At 66.7% G+C, this 18,598-nt stretch overlaps 1 protein-coding gene across 10 annotated transcripts; it reads right to left on the bottom strand.

Annotated features, from left to right (window-relative positions):
- Positions 1 to 66: 66 nt before the first annotated feature.
- On the bottom strand, positions 67 to 17,324 carry ABCA7 (ATP binding cassette subfamily A member 7). Of its 10 annotated transcripts, none has more exons than XM_059159175.1 (47): positions 17,223 to 17,323; positions 16,118 to 16,353; positions 15,935 to 16,028; positions 15,598 to 15,739; positions 15,403 to 15,515; positions 15,198 to 15,274; positions 14,757 to 14,837; positions 14,337 to 14,547; positions 14,112 to 14,251; positions 13,737 to 13,853; positions 13,383 to 13,553; positions 12,888 to 13,105; positions 12,529 to 12,705; positions 12,131 to 12,353; positions 11,775 to 11,996; positions 11,499 to 11,700; positions 11,105 to 11,215; positions 10,665 to 10,836; positions 10,258 to 10,389; positions 10,021 to 10,160; positions 9,673 to 9,810; positions 9,288 to 9,472; positions 9,130 to 9,202; positions 8,601 to 8,803; positions 8,318 to 8,378; positions 8,007 to 8,111; positions 7,783 to 7,928; positions 7,423 to 7,547; positions 7,253 to 7,348; positions 6,792 to 7,079; positions 6,617 to 6,649; positions 6,356 to 6,533; positions 6,102 to 6,271; positions 5,590 to 5,767; positions 5,244 to 5,359; positions 4,800 to 4,944; positions 4,599 to 4,722; positions 3,929 to 4,058; positions 3,727 to 3,847; positions 3,591 to 3,653; positions 2,499 to 2,605; positions 2,082 to 2,223; positions 1,533 to 1,667; positions 1,348 to 1,451; positions 1,035 to 1,127; positions 421 to 661; positions 67 to 336 (listed from the first exon to the last, which is right to left on the bottom strand). In XM_059159175.1, exons 2-47 carry the CDS (start codon positions 16,181 to 16,183, stop codon positions 187 to 189), a joined length of 6,459 nt encoding a protein of 2,152 aa, XP_059015158.1. In that variant the 5' UTR covers positions 16,184 to 16,353; positions 17,223 to 17,323; the 3' UTR covers positions 67 to 186. The 10 variants fall into 10 exon arrangements, 9 of the variants coding, with proteins under 9 accessions (XP_059015158.1, XP_059015160.1, XP_059015159.1 ...); XM_059159177.1 differs by having other exon boundaries at positions 9,288 to 9,430; XM_059159176.1 differs by lacking the exon at positions 17,223 to 17,323 and adding an exon at positions 16,816 to 16,833.
- Between the last annotated feature and the right edge of the window lie 1,274 nt (positions 17,325 to 18,598).

The following is an 18,598-nucleotide window of genomic DNA, read 5'->3' as shown; positions in this document are numbered from 1 at the left end:
GGGGGTGTCCAGATGCGGGAGGAGAGCCGCAGCTGGGGACACCTGCAGCCTGACACCCAGACACAGTTTCACGCCACAAATTCTCTTTATTTCCCCCCAGGGCAGTGGGTCCTCTGAGGGCCTGGGTCCCCGCCCCAAACCCCGGCCTTCCCAGCATCTCCCGCAGACCCCTCCCATGAGGCGGGCTCAGAGGACCGACTCGGCCATGCTGGGGTCCTCCAGGAATCCAGCGACGAGTCCGGGAAGCTGTGGGCGTGGCGCAGGGCCTCCCCGGCCTCCGGCCTCTGGCCTGTGGTCCTCCTCATTCCCCTGGTCCTTGGAGAAGTTCAAGAATACCTAGGGGCGGGCGGCCGGAAGGGAGGTCAGCCCCAGCGCCCGGCCCTCGGCACCCCCCCAGCTCCATCCAGGCGCCGCAGTCACCTCCTCTAAGGTGGTCTGGCTCACGGAGAAGTCCTCCACGCCGTGCTCCGCCCCGCGCGCCGCCAGCTCCCCGAAGACGCGGGACAGGGCGCAGCGCCCTCCCGGCGGCAGCTGGAAGCGCAGGCGGCTGCCGTGCGCCTCGCGCAGCTCGGCCCCCGGGAACGCGGTCCCCACGAGGGCCAGCGCCGACTCGGACCGGGCGGCGGGCACCCGCAGGGTCAGCGTGTGGCCGGCTCCGAACCTGGGGCGGGGGGCGGGTCCACGGCTGCTGCGTGCGCTCAGAGTCCGCCGGCCGCCACCAAGCGCCCATCCCCGGACCGCCTCCGTCCCCAGGCCCCTTCCGACCCCGGGCCCGCACCCCCTCCCCGCCAGGGCCGCGCCCATGCACAGACTCCTCCCCTGGCCCCGCCCACACCGGCCCCGCCCCCTGGCGCCCCGCTCTTCCACACACCCCCCCCCCCCGCCCCGCCCCGCACCTGCACGGGCCCTGCCGGGCTCCCCCGTTCACGTCTCCCCCGCAGTCCGTGGGGACCGAGTGGGCTTCGCGCGGCCGCGTGTCGCGGGCTCCTCTGGCCCCGCCTGCACCCCCACCCCCCACGCCGGGCCCCACGCACCTGTTCTTGAGGTGCTGCGTGCTGCCCAGACAGCGGAACCGCCCGTTCACCATGACGGCCAGGCGCGTGCACAGGGCCTCGCACTCCTCCATGCTGCCAGGAGCCCCGCGCCGTCAGCTCCTGCGCCCCCGGCCGGGACCTCACCTCCAGCCCAGACCACCCTGTCCCAGCGGTGGGCTCTCACTGTGGTCGGCGTCCTCCCCGCAAAGGTCAAGGCCACTCCATCTCCCCGGCCCCTGCGCTCTGACCGCCGGGTCCACCTCCCTCCCCTGGGCCTGCACCCTCAGCCTGGAGCGTCCCCAGCGGGACCCACCTGTGTGACGTAAGCACCACGGAGCGGCCCTCCCGCACGACGGCCAGGAGGCTGTTCCAGAGAAAGCGCCGAGAGCTGGGGTCCATGCCGGTGGTCGGCTCGTCCTTGGGGGGTGCAGGGGGAGATGCCATAAGCGGAGTCTCAGTCCTCCCCCCAGGCCCCGCCCCAGGCCCGCCCCCACGCACCAAAAAGACCACAGCGGGGTCCCCCACCAGTGCCACCGCTGTGGCCAGCTTCCTCTTGTTCCCTCCACTGTAGGTGCCCGCAGGTTGGTCCGCGGACTGCAGGAGCCCCAGGCGCTCCAGGCCCAGGCTCGCCGTCTGTGGGGCAGACGGAGTGGGAGAAAGTCTCGGGACAGGGGCGGTGAGCATGGGGGGGTCAGTGAACTGGAAGGGGGCAGTGAGCGTTGGGAGGCGCTGGCAGACGGTAGGGGGAAGGTAAGTAAGAGGGGAGGAGCCAGGAGGACGAAGGGGCCAGACCTGACCCAGAGGCAGAGAAACCAGAAGCCGTCCGCGGGAGGTGGGGTCAAGGCCAGAGCGGGCAGGCTGGGAAAGTCCGCTGGAAGAGGAAGCAGGGGCACAGCCTGCGGGGTGCCGCTCTCCAGAGTATAGGAGCTGGGGGACAGCAGGTGCCTTACAGTGTGGGGGGGGGGGGGACCTGGACTCTGGACCTGGCCAAGGAGGGTCAGGGTGGGGCTGCGATCCCGGGGGGGGGGGGGGGCGGGGGGGGGTCACCTGGGCAACCTGTGTCTCGGGAACACCGCGTAGGCGCGCGAACAGCTCCAGGTGCTGGCGGCCCGTCAGTAGCTCGAAGATGGCATCCGACTGAGGGCAGTAACCCATGTGGCGGTGCGCAGACGCCGGCTCCCGGGCCACACTGGGGGAGGGGACCGGGGGCTCAGGGAACTGGCTTGGCCTGGGCCACGCTGGGGGTCGGGGGCGGAGGCCTCAGGGCCACGCACCCTGGATCGCTATGCTAAGAGGCATAGGGTAAGAGGTAGAGCGCAGACCACATGCCGTGTTGTGAGGACACGGGGCTCAGGGCCGGCGGGACACGCCTGCGCTGTTGAAGCACAGTCCCTGCTTGGGAGAGGACGGGGTGGGGACCGACGAGGCTGGGGGCCACCCCCACCCCCACCCAAGCCCCCTCACCTGTGGCCTGCCAGTGTGGCCTCCCCACCGCTGGGTAGCGTGTCCCCAGTCACCATGCGGAATGTGGAGGTTTTCCCAGCTCCATTCACTCCCAGCAGACCGAAACACTGCGGGTGCCCCACAGACGGCACTCAGCAAGGCCCCAGCTCTGTCCTGGTGCTGCTAATTCCCGGGGGGGGGGGTCCCAGTGTCTGCAGGAGGGCTGTGAGCAAGGGGGACCCCTGGGAGCGGCACTGGGCTATGCAGGTGGCCGTAAAGCTGTCGCATGGCAGGGAAGGGTGGCTGTAGTTCACCAACACCGGTACCGGGTAGGTGTCCCGTAAAGACCGCGCACAGCAAGCGCTCCGTTAGTAGCGGGGCCGGAGACTTGGGAACGCCTCCCGCCACGGGGGGCGCAGCGCTCGGGCTGGGGGGCGCCCCCCCCCCCCCGGGTCGAGCGGTTGGCCGGCGCGCACCAGGCGCTGGAGAAAGCACAGCGGCAGTGACCAGCACCAGGCCCCCGTGCATTTGCAGGGCTGTGCTGGCCCCAGGCAGGTGGCCGAGACCCGGCTCTCAGCACACCCGCTGGCCATCGCAGGTCTGGAAGGTGAATGGTACCGGGCGCGGGCCTGATAAACACCGGCTGTGAGCAGGCGCTTGCTACAGGTCCGTTTGCAACAGGGGCTCACTAAGTACTGTTAGGCTTGCCAGAAGTCGACCCTCACCGAGGGGGCATTCGGCACTCCCCTGTATACACGTATAGACACGGGCTCAGCACGAGACTTGGTCCTCCACCACTGACCCATGGCAGGGGCTTGACTAAGGTTAGTGGCGCATGCGTGGGCACCCCGGTGCGCGGTAATAATTTGGTGCATCTCAGTAGAGGCTCTCTAATACCTTCCCGCACACAGTAGGTCTCAAGAAAGGGAAGCATGCAGTGGGTGCTTGCTGAGAGTGCACTGGCACAAAGTAGGAACTCAAATGTCGGCTGTCAGCCGTCGCTCAGCAAAGGGCGGCAGGCGCAGACCAGGTGTTCAGTAAGCGGGGGGGCAGGTACACCGTGGGGCAGCCGCTCACGGGCCCTGCCCCGGGACCTCTGCCCTGGGCCCTCACCTCACCAGGGGGGATCCCCAGGCACAGGCGGTCGACCGCTGGTGTCCTCTGCCCACGGTACACCTGGGGGGAATTCAGGGCCCTGAGCAAGGTGGGTGGGCCGGGGGAACCCCCAAACCCAGCATTCTGCACCCACCTTGGTCAGGTCTCTCAGCACCAACACGTCCCCCTGGGTGTCGCCTCGGACCACCCGTTCCCGCTCTCGGGCCACGTCGTCATCCTCGTCCTCCAGGGGGTGCAGCGACCCGGGCTGGGGTCTGAGGACAGAGAGGTCCGTGAGCCCAGAGCTGGCCCCGGCCCCTCCCACCCCCCACCCCCCACCCCCGAGCCCCACTGACTGCGGCAAGAGGCGTCCGCCCTGCTGCAGCAGGAGCGTGGACAGGAGGAAGAGCGGCCCCTGCACCGCCATGGCCAAGAGATTCTTGCCGACCACCTCCCAGCGCAAGGGTGACTGGAACTGCCCATCTCCTGTGGGGATAAGAAGGAGGAATTAGGGGGCGCCTGGGGGGCTCAGTGGGTTAAGCCTCTGCCTTCGACTTGGCTCGTGATCTCAGGGTCCTGGGGTCAAGCCCTTCATCGGGCTCTCTGCTCTGCAGGAAGTCTGCTTCCCCCCCCCTCTCTGCCTGCCTCTCTGCCTACTTGTGATCTGTCAAGCAAATAAGTAAAGGAGGAATTAGGTCATGAGGGGGTGGAGTTGGCTTCTGGGCTCCTCCCCATCCCAGTCACCTTGAGTTCTTTAGAAAAAGGACCAAGAATGGGATGGTTCCCTCAACTGCACTCCAGCTGACCTAGAAAACAGTCCTATCTTCATCTCCTTTATTTAGTGCCTTGGACCTCTCGTGATATGACCCAAGACAGAATTAGTTTTTATGGCTGCTTTCTGTACTTCTAACTTGACTCAAAGTTGGAGCCACCTAAGATGTCTAGTTCTTGTCCTGGGGCTGCTGTTTGCCCTACCCCGTGTAACTGACTCGGCTGGCACTTCCCCACCTAGAGGGATATTCTCACCCAAGCGCTCAAAGGCATCAGCCATCGCCTGGTTCCGCACCATGTCGATGAGCCCCCGGCCCAGGCAGAAGTGGGGGAAGATTAGGAAGACCTGTCTCAGGATCCGGCTGACGTCCTGCAGCTTCTGCTTGGGGACAGGAAAAGGGACGTGGCTCAGGGGCTGAGGCCAACGCCCCAACCCAGTCCCAGCCTGGGGCACACCTGATCAGAGAAGAGCTCGAGCACGAAGGTGGCCATGCTGCCATTGATGCCGATGAAGAGGTTGACACAGGTGAGCACCACGTAGGCCGTGCTGGGCACGGAGAAGAAGAAGGAGGCAGGGTACATGAGCGGCGTGATCGACCAGCTGCGGGGTCACAGGAGCCACCGGTGACCACATGATCGGAGGCTTGGCAGCTCTAAGAGGAATAGGGAGCTGCCCTCCCATCGTCCCGCTGCTAATGGGGGGGGCCCAGTTGGTGTGGAGATGGGCTTTTAAGGCCACCTTGGCACATCGTTAGCTTAGATTAGGCTTGGGCTCAGCTCAGACCAGCACGTTGTCTCCCTGGGAGCTGGTATGGAGTCCGGTGCCCCTTGACTGTATTAGGTGCCGGCGGGGGGGCGCGGTCAGTAAGACTCGGCCCTGGGGCCCTGGGGAGGCCTCACCCGTAGAGCAGTAACAGCAGCAGGAGGGCCGGCAGGTTGGCAGGGGCCACGTACGCCCTCTGCTGGAAGGCCAGGAAGATGAGCACGACGACGCACGCTGACACCAAGTAGTTACACTGCATTGGAGATGGTGACCGCTGCCCTCAGTCTGCAAGAGCGGCAACTGCCATTCTCATCCCGGTGGCCCATCCCAACCTCCCTGTGCTTCTGGTGGCAGGACACAAAGTCTCCACCTGCCCCAAGACGGCACCCAGGCCATCCTGGACAAGGGCCTGACCAGAAGGGGCCAGAAAGGGGCAGTGGTGAGAGGCGGCCAGATCCCCACCCCTCCAAGCATTCCCCGCACCATGTCCCAGAGGAAGTTGCCGAGCCAGTAAAGAGTGGGAGGCAGGCCCCCCATAAACTGCAGGTGTTTGGCCCGGGTGATGCGCTCCTCTATGAGAATGAGGGTGAAGCTGGCTGGGACGAAAGACATGGCAAACACCACACAGATGGAAACAAGCACGTCCACCGATGAGGCCATCCTGTGGGCAAGGGTGCAGGGGCTGTTCAGAGAGCTCTGCCCAACCCTGAGGGGACAGAGGTCCATGACCTGGTCAGGGAGATGAGTGGAACCATTTAGGGCAGAGCTACGTGGGCTGTCTGGGGAGCCTGGAGCCCACTGAGCCTGATGGGGTCTTATTCCCCAGGCCTATATGCACAGCAAGAGTGGGTCAGGGTCCCATTCTAGCTCCCTCCGCTCAGGATAACCGGGCAGCTCAGCAGGGGAGAGTGCACAGAAGAAAAGGGGTGCGCACGGGAGGAAGGGGGGTGTGCACAGGGGAGGGGGGGTGCGCACGGGAGGAGGGGGGCACGTACAGCGCAGCCTCTGACAGCTGCTCCTTGGTGAGGTTCAGGGGGTGGTTGAGCGTGGTGATGCTGTGGGCGTGGCGGGCAGGGCCCGGGGGCAGCTGGGCGCGGAGGATGGCGTTGTTGGCTCTGTTGAGAAAGGCGACCATGGCGTGCCAGCCCTTGTTGTTGAACCAGATCTAGGGGCGGGCAGGGCCCAGCGGTCAGGGCGCAGGCAATGTGCCTGGTCCCCCAGCCAGCAGCCCGTGGCGCCCGCGGCCCACCTTGAGACTGTCCTCTGCGTCGAGGCTGTGAGCCCACACGGCGAGGCTGTTCAGGATGCGGTCGAGGGCCCCGCCCGGCGCGGGGTCCAGCAGCACCAGCAGCTGCTCCACCGAGCGACTCACCTCCTGGCCCGAGGGCAGGCCTGGGTCTCGGCCCCCCAGGGAGAAGCCCCCATACCTGTGGGGCGGTGGGGCAGGGGGTAGCAGGTGAAGGCCTGGGGGTGGGGCGGGCGGAGCGCGCAGGGATGGGGCCCTCCTCACCTGACCTCGTTCACCCACTTCTTGGTCTTCAGGCTGCAGGAGAGGCAGAAAGGCAGATTCGGGCTGGGCGATGGGAGTGGGGCAGACGCGGCGCACGATGCTGGGGGGCCGCAGAGGCAGAAGTGAGGGGAGGCCCCCCGCCCTGACCTCCTGGCTTGGGGGCCCAAGCGCTCACCCCTGCCTGACCAGGCGCGGGTAGGTCTTCACCAGGAAGTCGGACAGGTTCCGGCCTGTCAGGTTCTGCACCACCTCCCCAGAGCCGGCCAGCGCCTGGGGCGGGGGGGGACCACCCGCCGCAGCAGGGCAGTCGGGCAGCAGGCGCCGGGCACCGGGCTGGCTGCACCGGCAGGCTGGGGACGGGGACTCCGGGGTCCAGTTTCCGCTGGTCAGGACCTCAGCAACACCCACGGGCACTTCAGGAACCCAAAACCGGCAGACAGCGGGCGCTGGGCACTCGCGCATCCTGGGGAGGGGGGAGGGCTGTGGGCACCGAGCCTTCCACAGGCTCGGAGACGTGGTCGCTCCAGCTCCCAGGTGGACCCAGGGTGCTCCAAACACCCTCAAGGCCGACTGGCCAAGGCCCGGAGAGACAACCTGGGGCCCCAGAGGGACGAGGTTCAGGCCGACGGGCCCCACCTGGTAGAGCCGTTCCCCGGGGGGGCCTCCAGCCCTGCCTCCTCCAGCAGCATCTCCAGCAGGCGGGCGCGCTCTGGGTTCCCAGGAGCGTCGTCACTGTGGGGCGCGGCTCAGAGTCAGGTCCGTGCCCCTGGCCCGCCAGGCTCCAGGCCCCTCTGGTCTATACCCACCTGAAGAAGGACACCTGGGCACCATACAAGCTGGGACTGAGCCGCAGAGCCGGGTAGTGTCCGAAAGGAGGCACGATGAGACTGAACACCAGCGCCAGCCCCACAAAGAGGGCAGGCAGCACGATCTGGAGGACAGGCCCGTCAGCTGCCTCCCTGCCGCCCCCTCCAGGCTTGCCGGTGTCCTTCCTTGCTCCTGCTCTAGAACCATCCATGGCTCCCCACTACTCTCAGTAAAGGTGCTCAGACTGGGGGAGACTTCTGGGGTTAACCAGTCAGATGAGGTCCCTGAGCGGGCGACCGTCGCAGATACTAGGCGCCCCCAGGTCTCCCACGTGCTCTCTGGGGCCCAGCCCCCCTCACCTGTGCAAACAGGCCACGGCGGCTGCGGCGGGCAAGCAGAAAGCGCTTGAGAAGCAGGGCCCGGAGCTGTTGGCGGGTCAGTGCCCAACCCCACATCCGGGGCTGTGCAGAGCCCCGCAGGGCCTGTGTCTCTGGGGCAGACAGAGCTGTGGGGGGATGGGGGGGTCAGTGCTCCCGCCATAGTGGCCAGGGAGGGGCCCCCGGATCAGGGTGGGATAGCTCACCACGCTCCCCGTCTTCCGAGATGGACTCCTCAGGTTGGATCTTGAGCTGTGTGGTCACATCTGGGCGAGTACGGCCTGGGCCTGGGTGCTGCCTGTGGCTACCCCCTGTGGGGCCGGCAGGGGTGAGGGTCAGGCTCCAGGGCTACCGTTCAGCCTAGGCTCTGAGTCAAGGTCAAGGGTCACAGGCAGAGGGGTCAGGAATGAGAGGTGGAGGTCAAGGCTCTGCCTTGGGTCAGACCGCACCAAGGATGGGGACTTGACCTAAAGTCAAGTGCAACTCTGGACTGGGGTTAGGGGTCAAGGGCAGGGACCTGTGGCCGCATCCTCCGGGTCTGTGGCCGCAGCACAATCTTGTACCACCTTCAGGAAGATCTGGGGACACAGAGGAGGAGCTCAGCCTGGGTCCCCACAGCAGAGAGCCACCCACTCCTAAGACACTATGGGTCCCCAGGCCTCCCGAGGAGGCTCCCAGCCTCTGGTCCCCTGCAGGTGCCCCTCCTCCTCCCTGGGACGGGCTGACAACCCTGAGCAGGCCTCTCCTCCTCCCTCCAAGGCTGCTCCTCCTCCAGGCAGCCCTCCCTCCAGCACCCGCACCTCTTCCAGGCTGGTGTCCGAGATCCCGTAGCCGGCCAGCCCCAGCTCCTCCAGCCGCTGGTCTACTTCCCAGAAAAGCCTGGCAAAGCTGCCGTCCACAGCACCCCCGTAGGGCAGCACTAGCACCAGCTCATGGGGCAGCTCCCTCACCAGCCGCGCCCCGGGCACCAGCTGCTGCACAAGGGACAGCAGCCCGGACACACCTGGTGGGCAGGGCAGCACAAGGGACAGCAGCCCGTCAAGGGCGCTGGCGCCGTAGGCGGCCGCTCTCCTTGGGGACGGGGTAGAGCTGGTCCCTGAGAAGCCCATCTCCGCAGGCCGGGGAGGTTAGGGTGAGCCACCAAGGGCAAGGGGACCTGAGGTGGGGCCGGAAGTCCACATGCGGTCAGGGGTCAGTGGTAGCCAAGGCTGGGTTAAAGGCAGGGGCCAGGATTCGGGTCCAAGTCAGGGTCCAAGGTCAAGGGTCCAGGTAGCAGTCAGGGAGCCCGCTGCCCTGGCCCTTCCCTGAGGAGCACCCGCCAGGTCTCACCAGCTGTGCCACCCCAGCTGACCGGCTCCCTCTTCTGCCCGGCATCTACGCTCTCCTCCAGGTCCGGCTTCCCCTGTGGGCAGAGGGGCACCAGCTGCCACGGCCACTGGGGCTGGAGCGGTGGTGGTCACAGCTCAGAGGGCAGCTCCAGCCCTCACCTTGCTGCTGGCGGCCAGGGACACGGGAGCCTTCACCAACGTCAGATAGTAGCCGGAGCCGAGGTGACGGCGCAGGAAGAGCGGGGAACCGCAGCAGCACAAGCGGCCTCCCGCCACCACAGCCACCCGGTCTCCTAGCAGCTCTGCCTCATCCAGGTGGTGGGTGGAAAGGATCAGTGTGCGACCTGGGCAACAGCAACCCCAGCCACGTATACCACCAGTATGTGAAGTCTTTGCCCAAGCTGTGGCCACTGCCAGGAGTTGCCTGCCCCGTGCATCCAACTCCTATCCATCCCTCAAAACCCTATTCCAAGCACTTTTTCATTGGAAACTTTCTGGCCCCTGGAACAGAATCCAGGGGGACCTTGGGCCTCCTGACTCTTACCTTCCCGGTATTTGAGCAGCAGCTCCCAAATGCTGCGCCGGGAAGCAGGGTCCACACCAGCTGTGGGCTCATCTAGGATCACGACCCGGGAGCCACCCACAAAGGCGATGGCCACTGAGAGCTTCCTCTGCATCCCGCCTGGGTGGGCAGAGACAGGGGTGGGTGTCCCAGCATGACGCCCCCACCGTCTCGGGCAGGGCTGCTGTCTTCAGGCCCCTTTCCCCACCCTCTGGGTCCCCCAGATCGGCGTGTCCTCTGGCCTCACTCCACCCTTGGAATAACGACTCCACTCCCCTCCCCCAGCCTCATCTCGGCCCCCCTGGAGGCTCCTCCCTGGGCTAGGCTCACCAGAGAGGTGGCGTGTCTGGGCCCCCGACTTGGGGACGAGCCCCACATCCTGCAGGAGACGGGCCTGCTCGGGGCGCACAGCAGCCGCACTCAGACCCTTCAGCCGCCCGTAGAACCAGATGTGCTCATCCACGGTCAGCCTGCAGTCAGAGAGAACACAGCGGCCCCTGTGGCAGGCAGAGTCCCAAGAGCACCCAGCCTCCTCCCAAGCCACACCCCAAGCCCTCTGAGACCCACATGTCAAACAGCACGTTGTACTGCGGGCAGACGCCCAGGTGGGGCCGGATGGCTTCCATGCTGGACTGGACATCATAGCCCAGGATGCAGGCGGAGCCCCGGGTTGGGGGAAAGAGGCCACTCAGGATGGACCTGGGGATGCAGGGGTCTCAGAGGAGGAAACGGAGACCCCCAGAGAAGGGGCCAAAGCACTCAGAAGGCACCTACTACCATGGCACCTACCACATGCCTCCACTTTGCAGAGGAGGGAAACTGAGGCTTGGAGCCCATAGGTTACCTGCCTATTGTGTACCCAGAATGAACTGGGGGTCCTGCCCCCCTGGTAGAGACCCAGATGCCTCTCCCATTGAGCAGATGTGCAAACTGAGGCTCAGTGGGGGGCGAGTAGGAGCACGTAGGCTGCTCACAGTGTGGTCGTCTTGCCGGCTCCATTGTGGCCCAGCAAGGCAGTGATCTGGCCCTGGTAGAAGTCCAGGCTGAGCCCCCGCAGGGCCGGCTGCGGGTTGCCGGGAAAGTGCTTCTCCAGGCCCCGTATGGAGACTCCTGGGATCAGGCCCGGGGGTACCTCTTCCATCAGCACTGTGGAAGGACAGAAGGCTCAACTGTGGGAGCCCTAGGCTGGGGGAGGGGCGGAGGTTGGGGGGGGTCTGGTGGACCCGTGAGGCCATGAAAGCCGGTCCGTAGAGTCAGTGACCTATCAGGCTGCAGTCTTCAGGGACTAGGGGCAACCCGGGGAGCCTGGGTAGATGGAGATAGCCAGAGGATTGGGGTTTGCAGGACCGTGGGTCTTTACAGGACTAGGGGGATAGGGACAGGGAAGCGGCTGTTAGGTCCCTTTGTGCCTCACCTTTTGGGTCCTTCGGGGTGGCAGGTGGGGAGGAACCCTTGGGAGAACGAGCTCCAAACCAATAGCTCCTCCGAAAGGGAAAGTTCCATGGTTTGGGGATCCCGTACTGGCCTGGAGGGGAGCGGTGCTCAGTCGCCTCTTGAGCCCATGGAGTGCCGCCTTCTGGCCATACGCCTGGCACCGGGGCATGCAGGCAGGAGACCCCATCTGCCCGCCTCAGGCCATCCCTCCGATGCGGCCACGTGGGCCTGGATGCAGGGGTGGGGCACCACCCTCTCACCTGCCTCGCCTCCAGGTACCAAAAGGCCCCTCAGCTCCGCCCCCACCACGCCCCTCAGCCCCGCCTCCCTGCCGCAGGCTCTGGAGAAGTCCCTACCCCGCCCTTAGGGCCCACCTGGGCAGACGGCCTCGAGGTACCAGGTGGCGAGGCCATAGAGCGCGGCATCCAGCAGCAGAATGCCAGAAACCTGCGCCAAGCTGAAGACGTCGGCCGCAGGCCCAGTGCCCATGTTGTGCCACTGCGCGCCCTCGCCCTGCTCCTCCAGCAGCGCCAGGCTCTCGCAGCCGAACCCAAAGGCCACAGGAGACAGAAGGCTCTGCGGAGGGGGCAGGTGCGTTAGTGAGGGGCCCCGCCCAGCGCGCCCCGCCCTCGGCCCAGCCCGGGTCTCACCGCAGCCACCAGACCACCCGCAGGCAGCTGGTCCCGCCAGGCCACACACAGCACATAGGGCAGGTAGAGCACGAAGTAGGCGAGGCCTCCGCAGGCGGCCGCCAGGTTGGCGCGGGAGAAGAAGGCGGTCAGAAGGAAGCTCTGGACCACGGTGGCCACGGCGAAAGCCGCCAGGAACAGGAAGACCACGGCCGGGTGGCTGTAGGGGAGGATGTCCCCGAGCTGCAGGGGCCACAGAGAGACAGCCTGGGTCAGGCTGCGCGGCGGCCTGGGGCGCGCGCCTCCGCCGGGCGCCCCTGGCCTGCGATCGTGCGCGCGCTCCCGCCCCGCGGCCAGCGAGGCTGCGGTGCGCGCACCTTGAGCACCAGCACGAGCAGCGCGGTGCTGAGCAGGAAGGGCGCCAGGCAGCTGAGGAACCAGCCGAGCCAGAGCACGGCGCGGCCCAGCCCCATGGCCTGCATGGTGCCGCGCAGCCTGGCTTCCTTCTCGCGCACCACCGCCTTCACCGTCAGCGCCACCGAGTAGATCCAGGCCAGCGTCAGGAAGAGCGGCAGCGACCGGCTCAGGACGCGCAGGAACCTGAGGCAGGGGGCGGCTGAGCGGGCGGCCAGAGACCCCGCAGCGGCCCCAGCCCCGCCCGCTCCCGGGCACAGGGAGAGGTCCCGCTCGAGCGGCGGCTGGCAGCCCGACGGCACGCGTCGGGTCCCAGCCTGAGACGTGTCGCCTGGGGGGGGGGGTGCGGGCGGGCGCTCACGCGTCATCCACGAAGCAGGGGTACGGCATCTGCTGCAGGAAGAGGCGGGCCCGGGGCTCGCGGCCGCTGAGCACACGCACCGCCGCGCGCTCCAGCAGGTCCTGCAGGTACACGAAGCCACCCCACACGTAGCGCAGGTCCGTCAAGGGGTCGGCGGCCGGGCCGGGGTCCCAGAACCTGCAGGGGGCGCGGCGGTCGGCTGCAGGGAGAAGCCCGTGCCCTACCCACTGCAGACCCCAGCTGGTCCAAGGCTCCCTCCCTCACCCCCCCATCCCCCCCATCCGCCCGCCTCTGCGCATCCCGGTCTCCCCTAGACCCGACGGCCCCCCAAGCCCCGCCCACACTGGCCCCGCCCACACCTGTCCCTGATCTTGTTGGTTCTTGTGACAGCATCGATGTCCATGCGGATCTTGACCCGCACGTGGCCGGGACCCCGGGGCTGTGCAAGGTCCCGACGTTCCTCAGGCCCCAGGAAGACGATGCCGGCCCAGAAGCGGCGCTCTGCCAGCAGCTCCAGCGCCCTTGCCACCAGGGCGGCCTCTGAGGGTACCACCTCCAGCTTGTCCAGGGTGACACACTGGGGGAGGGCCCGGGCGTGGGTCCTGGGTGCCCGGGGCCGCCCTTGCGGGGTGGGGGAGGAGGGGTCGGGCAGGGCTCCTCCCTCGGAGCCTGGGGCGGAGCCCAGCTCCATCAGGTCCCCGCAAGGCCCAGGCCGTGTCCATCTTCAGGCTTTCCTAGGAGGAGCCACCGCCCCAGTCTGGTCCCCCTCCCTGGGCTGGCCTCCGCCCTTGGATCACCACAGGTCAGGCCCTTCCTCACCACCAGACAGAGCTCCCCAGAGGTCGGCCCCTCACCTCCACCACGCGGCCCAGCATGCCCACCACGTGGCCCACGTCGGCATGGGCCTCCCGCCAGGTGTAGCCTTCCCCGTGGGGGTCCAGAAAGGCCAGCAGGGCCTTGGCCTGGGCCTGACCTCCGGATCCCCCCGGCCGCGTCCTTCCTCTGTCCCCAGCTCGCAGGAGCCTCTGGGGAGGGGTGAGGGAGGGGGAGTCGGCACAGGGCGCTCTGGGCGGATCACTCCTCCTCTCATCCCGCCTCCTCACACCTGCTCTGGAGGCCCTGCCCTGCTCTCCGCCCACATCTTGGGCAGGGAGGAAGTGCCGGGGGAGGCTGGGGGCGAGTCTGCCAGCTGGCCTCCATCTGCGGACCTGCATCATCGCCAGGTTCGTGCTGTCATTCAGGAAGTCAAAGAGCTGGGGTCCCAGCGCACCCCACACTTCCTGGACGTCCTTCAGCAGAGCCAGCTCCTGGAAGGTCCGGTTCACCTGGGGAGGGGGGCAGCCCTCCTGGGACTCTCATCTCCTCCGAAGACCTCCCCCCTCCCCCGCAGCTTCCTCTGTCTCCACGGCACCTCTGACCCCCAGCCCACGCTGTCCCTCTCCCTGCCACCTGGCAGACTCTAGCTCGTTCAAAACCCTGCTTCCACAGCCCACCTCAGGGAGCCTCGGGGGCAGGGCCCTCCCTCTGGCCTCGCCCGTGCTCCCTGGGCTGGGGGCGGGGCCCAGGACCCCTCCTGCCCTTACCTGGGCCATGAGCTGCCTGGTGAAGGCAGTGTTGGGTGTAAACAGCACTTTCCCCAGGACCAGCGGCTTCAGACGCCTCCAGAGCAGGCGGGACAGTGGGTGAGATTCCAGGGACCCCACAAGCTCAGCACAAGCAGGGCCTGGGGCAGGGGCACCATGAGGTCCTGCCTCCACTCCCAATGCCCCACTTCCCAGACTGGGAGCAGAGGTCGGTGGCTCACTCACTCAGGCCGTGGTCGGGCTGGGCTGCTGCTGGCTCCTGCCCCACCAACTCCTTCAGGTGGCTGGCCTCGTACCAGTTGAGGGAGGGCCCCCCGGGTATACTAGGCCCCCGGGCACTGCAGAGGGCCTCGGACACAGCCTCCAGGGGTCCACCTGCTCCTTGAGGTCTCCGCAGCAGTGCCCGTAGCTCCACCAGGCTGGGCAGTGCCAGGAGCTACAGAGAGGTCACCAGACGATGCTGGTAGCCAGTTCTGAGCCTAACCAGGGCAAGGCACCCTGCCAGGAGCACCTCCCTCTCTCCTTCCGCCCAAGCTCCCCAAAACCCTACCCAGGGGAAGCGCCGGGCTGCCCTGTCACCTCCCCACCTGCAGCCTACCCTTCCAGTTTGCGGGCTAGGGTCCGCAAGTATGAGGGGCCTCTTACCTCCTGGGCCAGGTCCTCTGCTGCCTCCACAAAGCTGCTCACGGACTCCTGGGCGTGGTCAGGCACAGACCCCAGGGACCCCTGGGGAGAAAGACAGCAAGCTGGGTGACACTGGCCTTGACAGAGTTCTCACTAGGTGTGGAGCACTTTGCCATGCTCTGTGCCGGCTGTACTCTCTTAGACCCCGTTTTACGAACAGGGAAGTGGAGGCTGCGAGGCACGCGGACTCGTTTCAGGGCTCGCTGGCCGGACCCGTACCAAGCTGGATACAGCCTATCTGGGCGCTAACAGGATGAGGAACATCACTCCAGGTGCCAGGGACAGCCCAGGCACTGGCCTGGAAGCTGGAATCAGAGGCCCCTGCCCCACGATGGGGAAGTCCTGGGACTTTCTGAGGGCAGCATCCCGGAGTCAGCCTGGTGTCACACCACCGCATCTCACCTCTCCAAGCAGTGTCCCCAGTAGCTCAGTGGTCAGGGACAGGAGGTCCTGCAGTCGGTCGCTTGGCTGATGCTGGGCTGGGGGAAGAACACACAGGAGCGTGGCAAAGCCTGGCCTGAGGCAGCCCCACCCTGTGCCCATTACACAGCCAGGCAGATTGAGGCTCAGAACGCACCCCCCCGCCAGACAGAGGGCCCGGCCTCACCTGTTGTGCCCGCAGCTCTCAGCAGCGACATCAGCTTTCCCAGGCTGGCCAGCGTTCTGTGGGTACTGGGGCCCCCCAGGACAGTGCGGGCATCTGCCAGGAGCCGGGAGACCCTGGGTACAGAGGGAGCAGGAGGTGGGGTCTCAGCAGATACCCCCATGCCCAGGGCCACCGCACCCACTGCCGCCAGCTCACAGGGAGTCCTGGAAGTTGCTGAGGACGCGCGGCTGCTCGGCGGGCGTGGGCTGCGGGAAGCAAGTGTTGTTCAAGTTGCAGATGAGACCCTGGAGCCAAGGAACGGTGCCGGCCGAGGGCAGCGGCTTGTTGGGGAAATGGCCTGTGGGGATGCCGGGCAGGGGGGTCTTGCCAGAGTCCCCACCATGTCCACAGCCTCCCCAACAGCACGCTCACTCAGACTTTAACTGGATGCCCAGTCTGTGCTCTTGGACCCCTACTGGGGGCCCTGTGGATGGGGGGCCCATTGCCTACCTCCACCCCCCTCAAAAAAGAGCCTGGTCCTTGGGGGGCTTACATTCGTGGTGCTCAAGTGGGGGGTGGGAGTGGCGGACGGCCACCAGGATGAAGAAGAGAAAGAGAGGCCACAGCAACTCCACCAGGAGCTGGACCTGGGGGAGGGACAGAAGAGGTGGGGGAAGTGAGGGACAGCGCGGGGCACCGCGGCCACTCCGCCCTGTCCCATCAGTCCTGGCATTACCGGTTGTCTCCTGCGGTACAGGAAATTCTTCCAAAGCAGCAGCATGAGCTGCGTCCAGAAGGCCATGGTGGGAATGGACAGAGCCCACGACGGAGCGCCCGCCTGAGGACGTGCGGTGTGGCCGCGAGCAAATCCTGGCCCCTTCTACCCCAGACTCCTCCACCCCATGGCTCCGGCTCCTGGACGCTCCGCTGGGAGCCAAGCCGCAGGCAAGTATTAAAGGGTCTCTTCTGTCCCTGGGGGCAGAGTGAGCCAATGGGAGCCCTGCCCGAAGCCGTCCTCGCACCTGATTGGGTGCCTGGGCTGTCGCTCCCTGCAGGGCGGGCGTCCAAAAGGCGGTCAACTAATTCTTCAGGGGGAGGAGCTTCGGCTCCACCCCGCGGTCGCTAGGCTCCACCCGAGGTCCCCTGGGGACCTCCCGTTCCTGGCCCCCGGCCTCATCCCGAGCCCTGCGAAGGACCCCCCACCCCCGGCTCTTCCCGGGTGACACGTGCTGAACCTTTCACACGCCCGGCGGGGAGCAGGGCCTGCCCCGCCCCGCAGAGAGACAAGCACAGTCACTCCGCGGGAGGCAGGGCTCCCCTCTACGCGCCCCTCACGTGGGGTTCCCCGCCGAGAAGAACCCCAGGATCCCCAAGATGAGTAAGGAGAAGAGGCAGGGGTGCGGGCTCCTGGAGCTAGCAGTTCCTGACGCCCACCTTGGCCACGACTGTCCAGCTCTGGCTGGACTGTCCATCCGGCCATCGTTGTACCGAAGACGAACCGAGGCGGGGACCGGCCCCAGGCCACGGACGAGGACGGAACTCGCACCCAGGACCCCCGGCCCCCCACTGCGGGCTCTGCTGTCCGTGAGGTGGGAGCTGGGACGCAGGGCGAGTGGGAGCTCTAACGGGCGGAGGGGCCGCAGGTGCATGTCGCCAAGCCCCTGTCAGGGGAGGCTCCTGCCCAGTCTCCTCCGGGAACAAGCGGTCCGTTCCGGCGCCCTCCACTCTCGGGGCGCGGAGCCTGCGCTCCGCCCCCAGCCCCTCATTCCCGGGCACCTGCTCCCACCCACCCACCGCCGCCTTCCGGCATCCTCGAGGCTCTCTCCCCGGGACCCTCTCACCTTTCCAGCCCCCACCTCTCGCCGCCTTCCCTCCGCCCGCAGCTGGCCCTGAGCCCGCAGCAGGGACCGCCCTCCCGGGGAGACCCGCCGCCGCGCCGGCCCCGCCCCGCCCCTGCTATTGGCTGCCGCCCCCGCCACTCACGGGCCGGGCCGGCGGGAGCCACGCGCGCCGTGGGAGGAGGCCGCGCGGAGCCGGGTTTCTTAAAGGAACCGCTCGTCTCTTGCTGCGTCACGGTGGGGCGCTGGGCGGTCGGCTCACCCCACGCGGGTCGACCTCCGGACACGCGGGGACAGGCTGCCTCCTCACATTGTGTACCCGCCTGCAGTGCTGCAGGTCCCTGCGGAAGGAGGTCCCTTTCTCCCCAGTCTCCCCTGGGGGACCCGGATCCTGGCCAGGCTCGCTTCCTGACCCTGGGACTCCCATTTGTCCGTCCCAAAGTGGGGGTTCGATTGGTCATCATTTGTTCATCCCCCAAATAGTCCTTCAGTCCTGCAGTGGGCCAGGCCATGGCAGGAGGGGGAGGGGGCCCCAATATTCCAAGATTAGAATCCTGGGTCATAACGGTCACATCATTTCCAGGAATACCTCCGGGTCCATTCAGAAAAGTGACATTTCCAGAGCTTGTGGCAAAGAGGATACAAGTGTAGGGACCCACAGCCCTGGGGCAGCTGGGGGGCGGGGGTTGGTATTGGGGCTTGGGGGATGAATAGGAGCTTGCCAGCCCAGGAGCTCCAGGCCAGGAGGCCAGAGCTGCCTGTGGGGCTGGGAGATCCTTTCCAAGCAGCAGGGAGTTCCAGCCTCTTTCCCCCACCCAGGTCCTGGCCGTCAGGCTCCTTCTTTATCCCACAGTGCCTTCACCCTCACCCCCCTGCCAGCCCCGGGCCTCTGCTCCTCCAGGGCCGCTGAGAGGACCCGCCAGAGGCTGGCCTGCTGCCCCACCCCAGGGCCCCAGGGCCCCAGACCCGGATCCAAGCCAAAACCCTCTCCCCAGCAGACCCCAGCTCCACCAGCAGTTTCTTCCTAAAAAGAGGTTTTTATTGCCTTTGGTCCACAGTCAACATTTCACATTATCTCTTGGTCCCAGGGCTCCTGGATGGGGGCCAGTCCCTGGGTAGGACCTCCGGGTGGGGATCCTAGTGCAGAGAACTTGTCTTCTTCCCTTGGTAGAGGACTGCAGAGAAGTAAGGGAGGGTGGGGTGGGGTGGGGTGGGGTGGGGTGGGGGGCGGTTCTCCCTTTTCTACCCAGAACTCTGTTGTCCTGGCTGGGCCTCAGTTTCCCCACCAGCCCCTGGGACGAGCCACAGGTGAGTCTGAGGGGGCTAAAGAAATCCAGTTCCCACAAGACCTCAAATATTTTGGCCTCTGGCCTGGCCCT

Source organism: Mustela lutreola, chromosome 2 (assembly GCF_030435805.1).
Source record: "Mustela lutreola isolate mMusLut2 chromosome 2, mMusLut2.pri, whole genome shotgun sequence".
Taxonomy (NCBI): Eukaryota; Metazoa; Chordata; class Mammalia; order Carnivora; family Mustelidae; genus Mustela; species Mustela lutreola.
The sequence above is the reverse complement of the archived record's forward strand: the minus strand, read 5'-3'. Positions and strand labels throughout refer to the sequence as shown.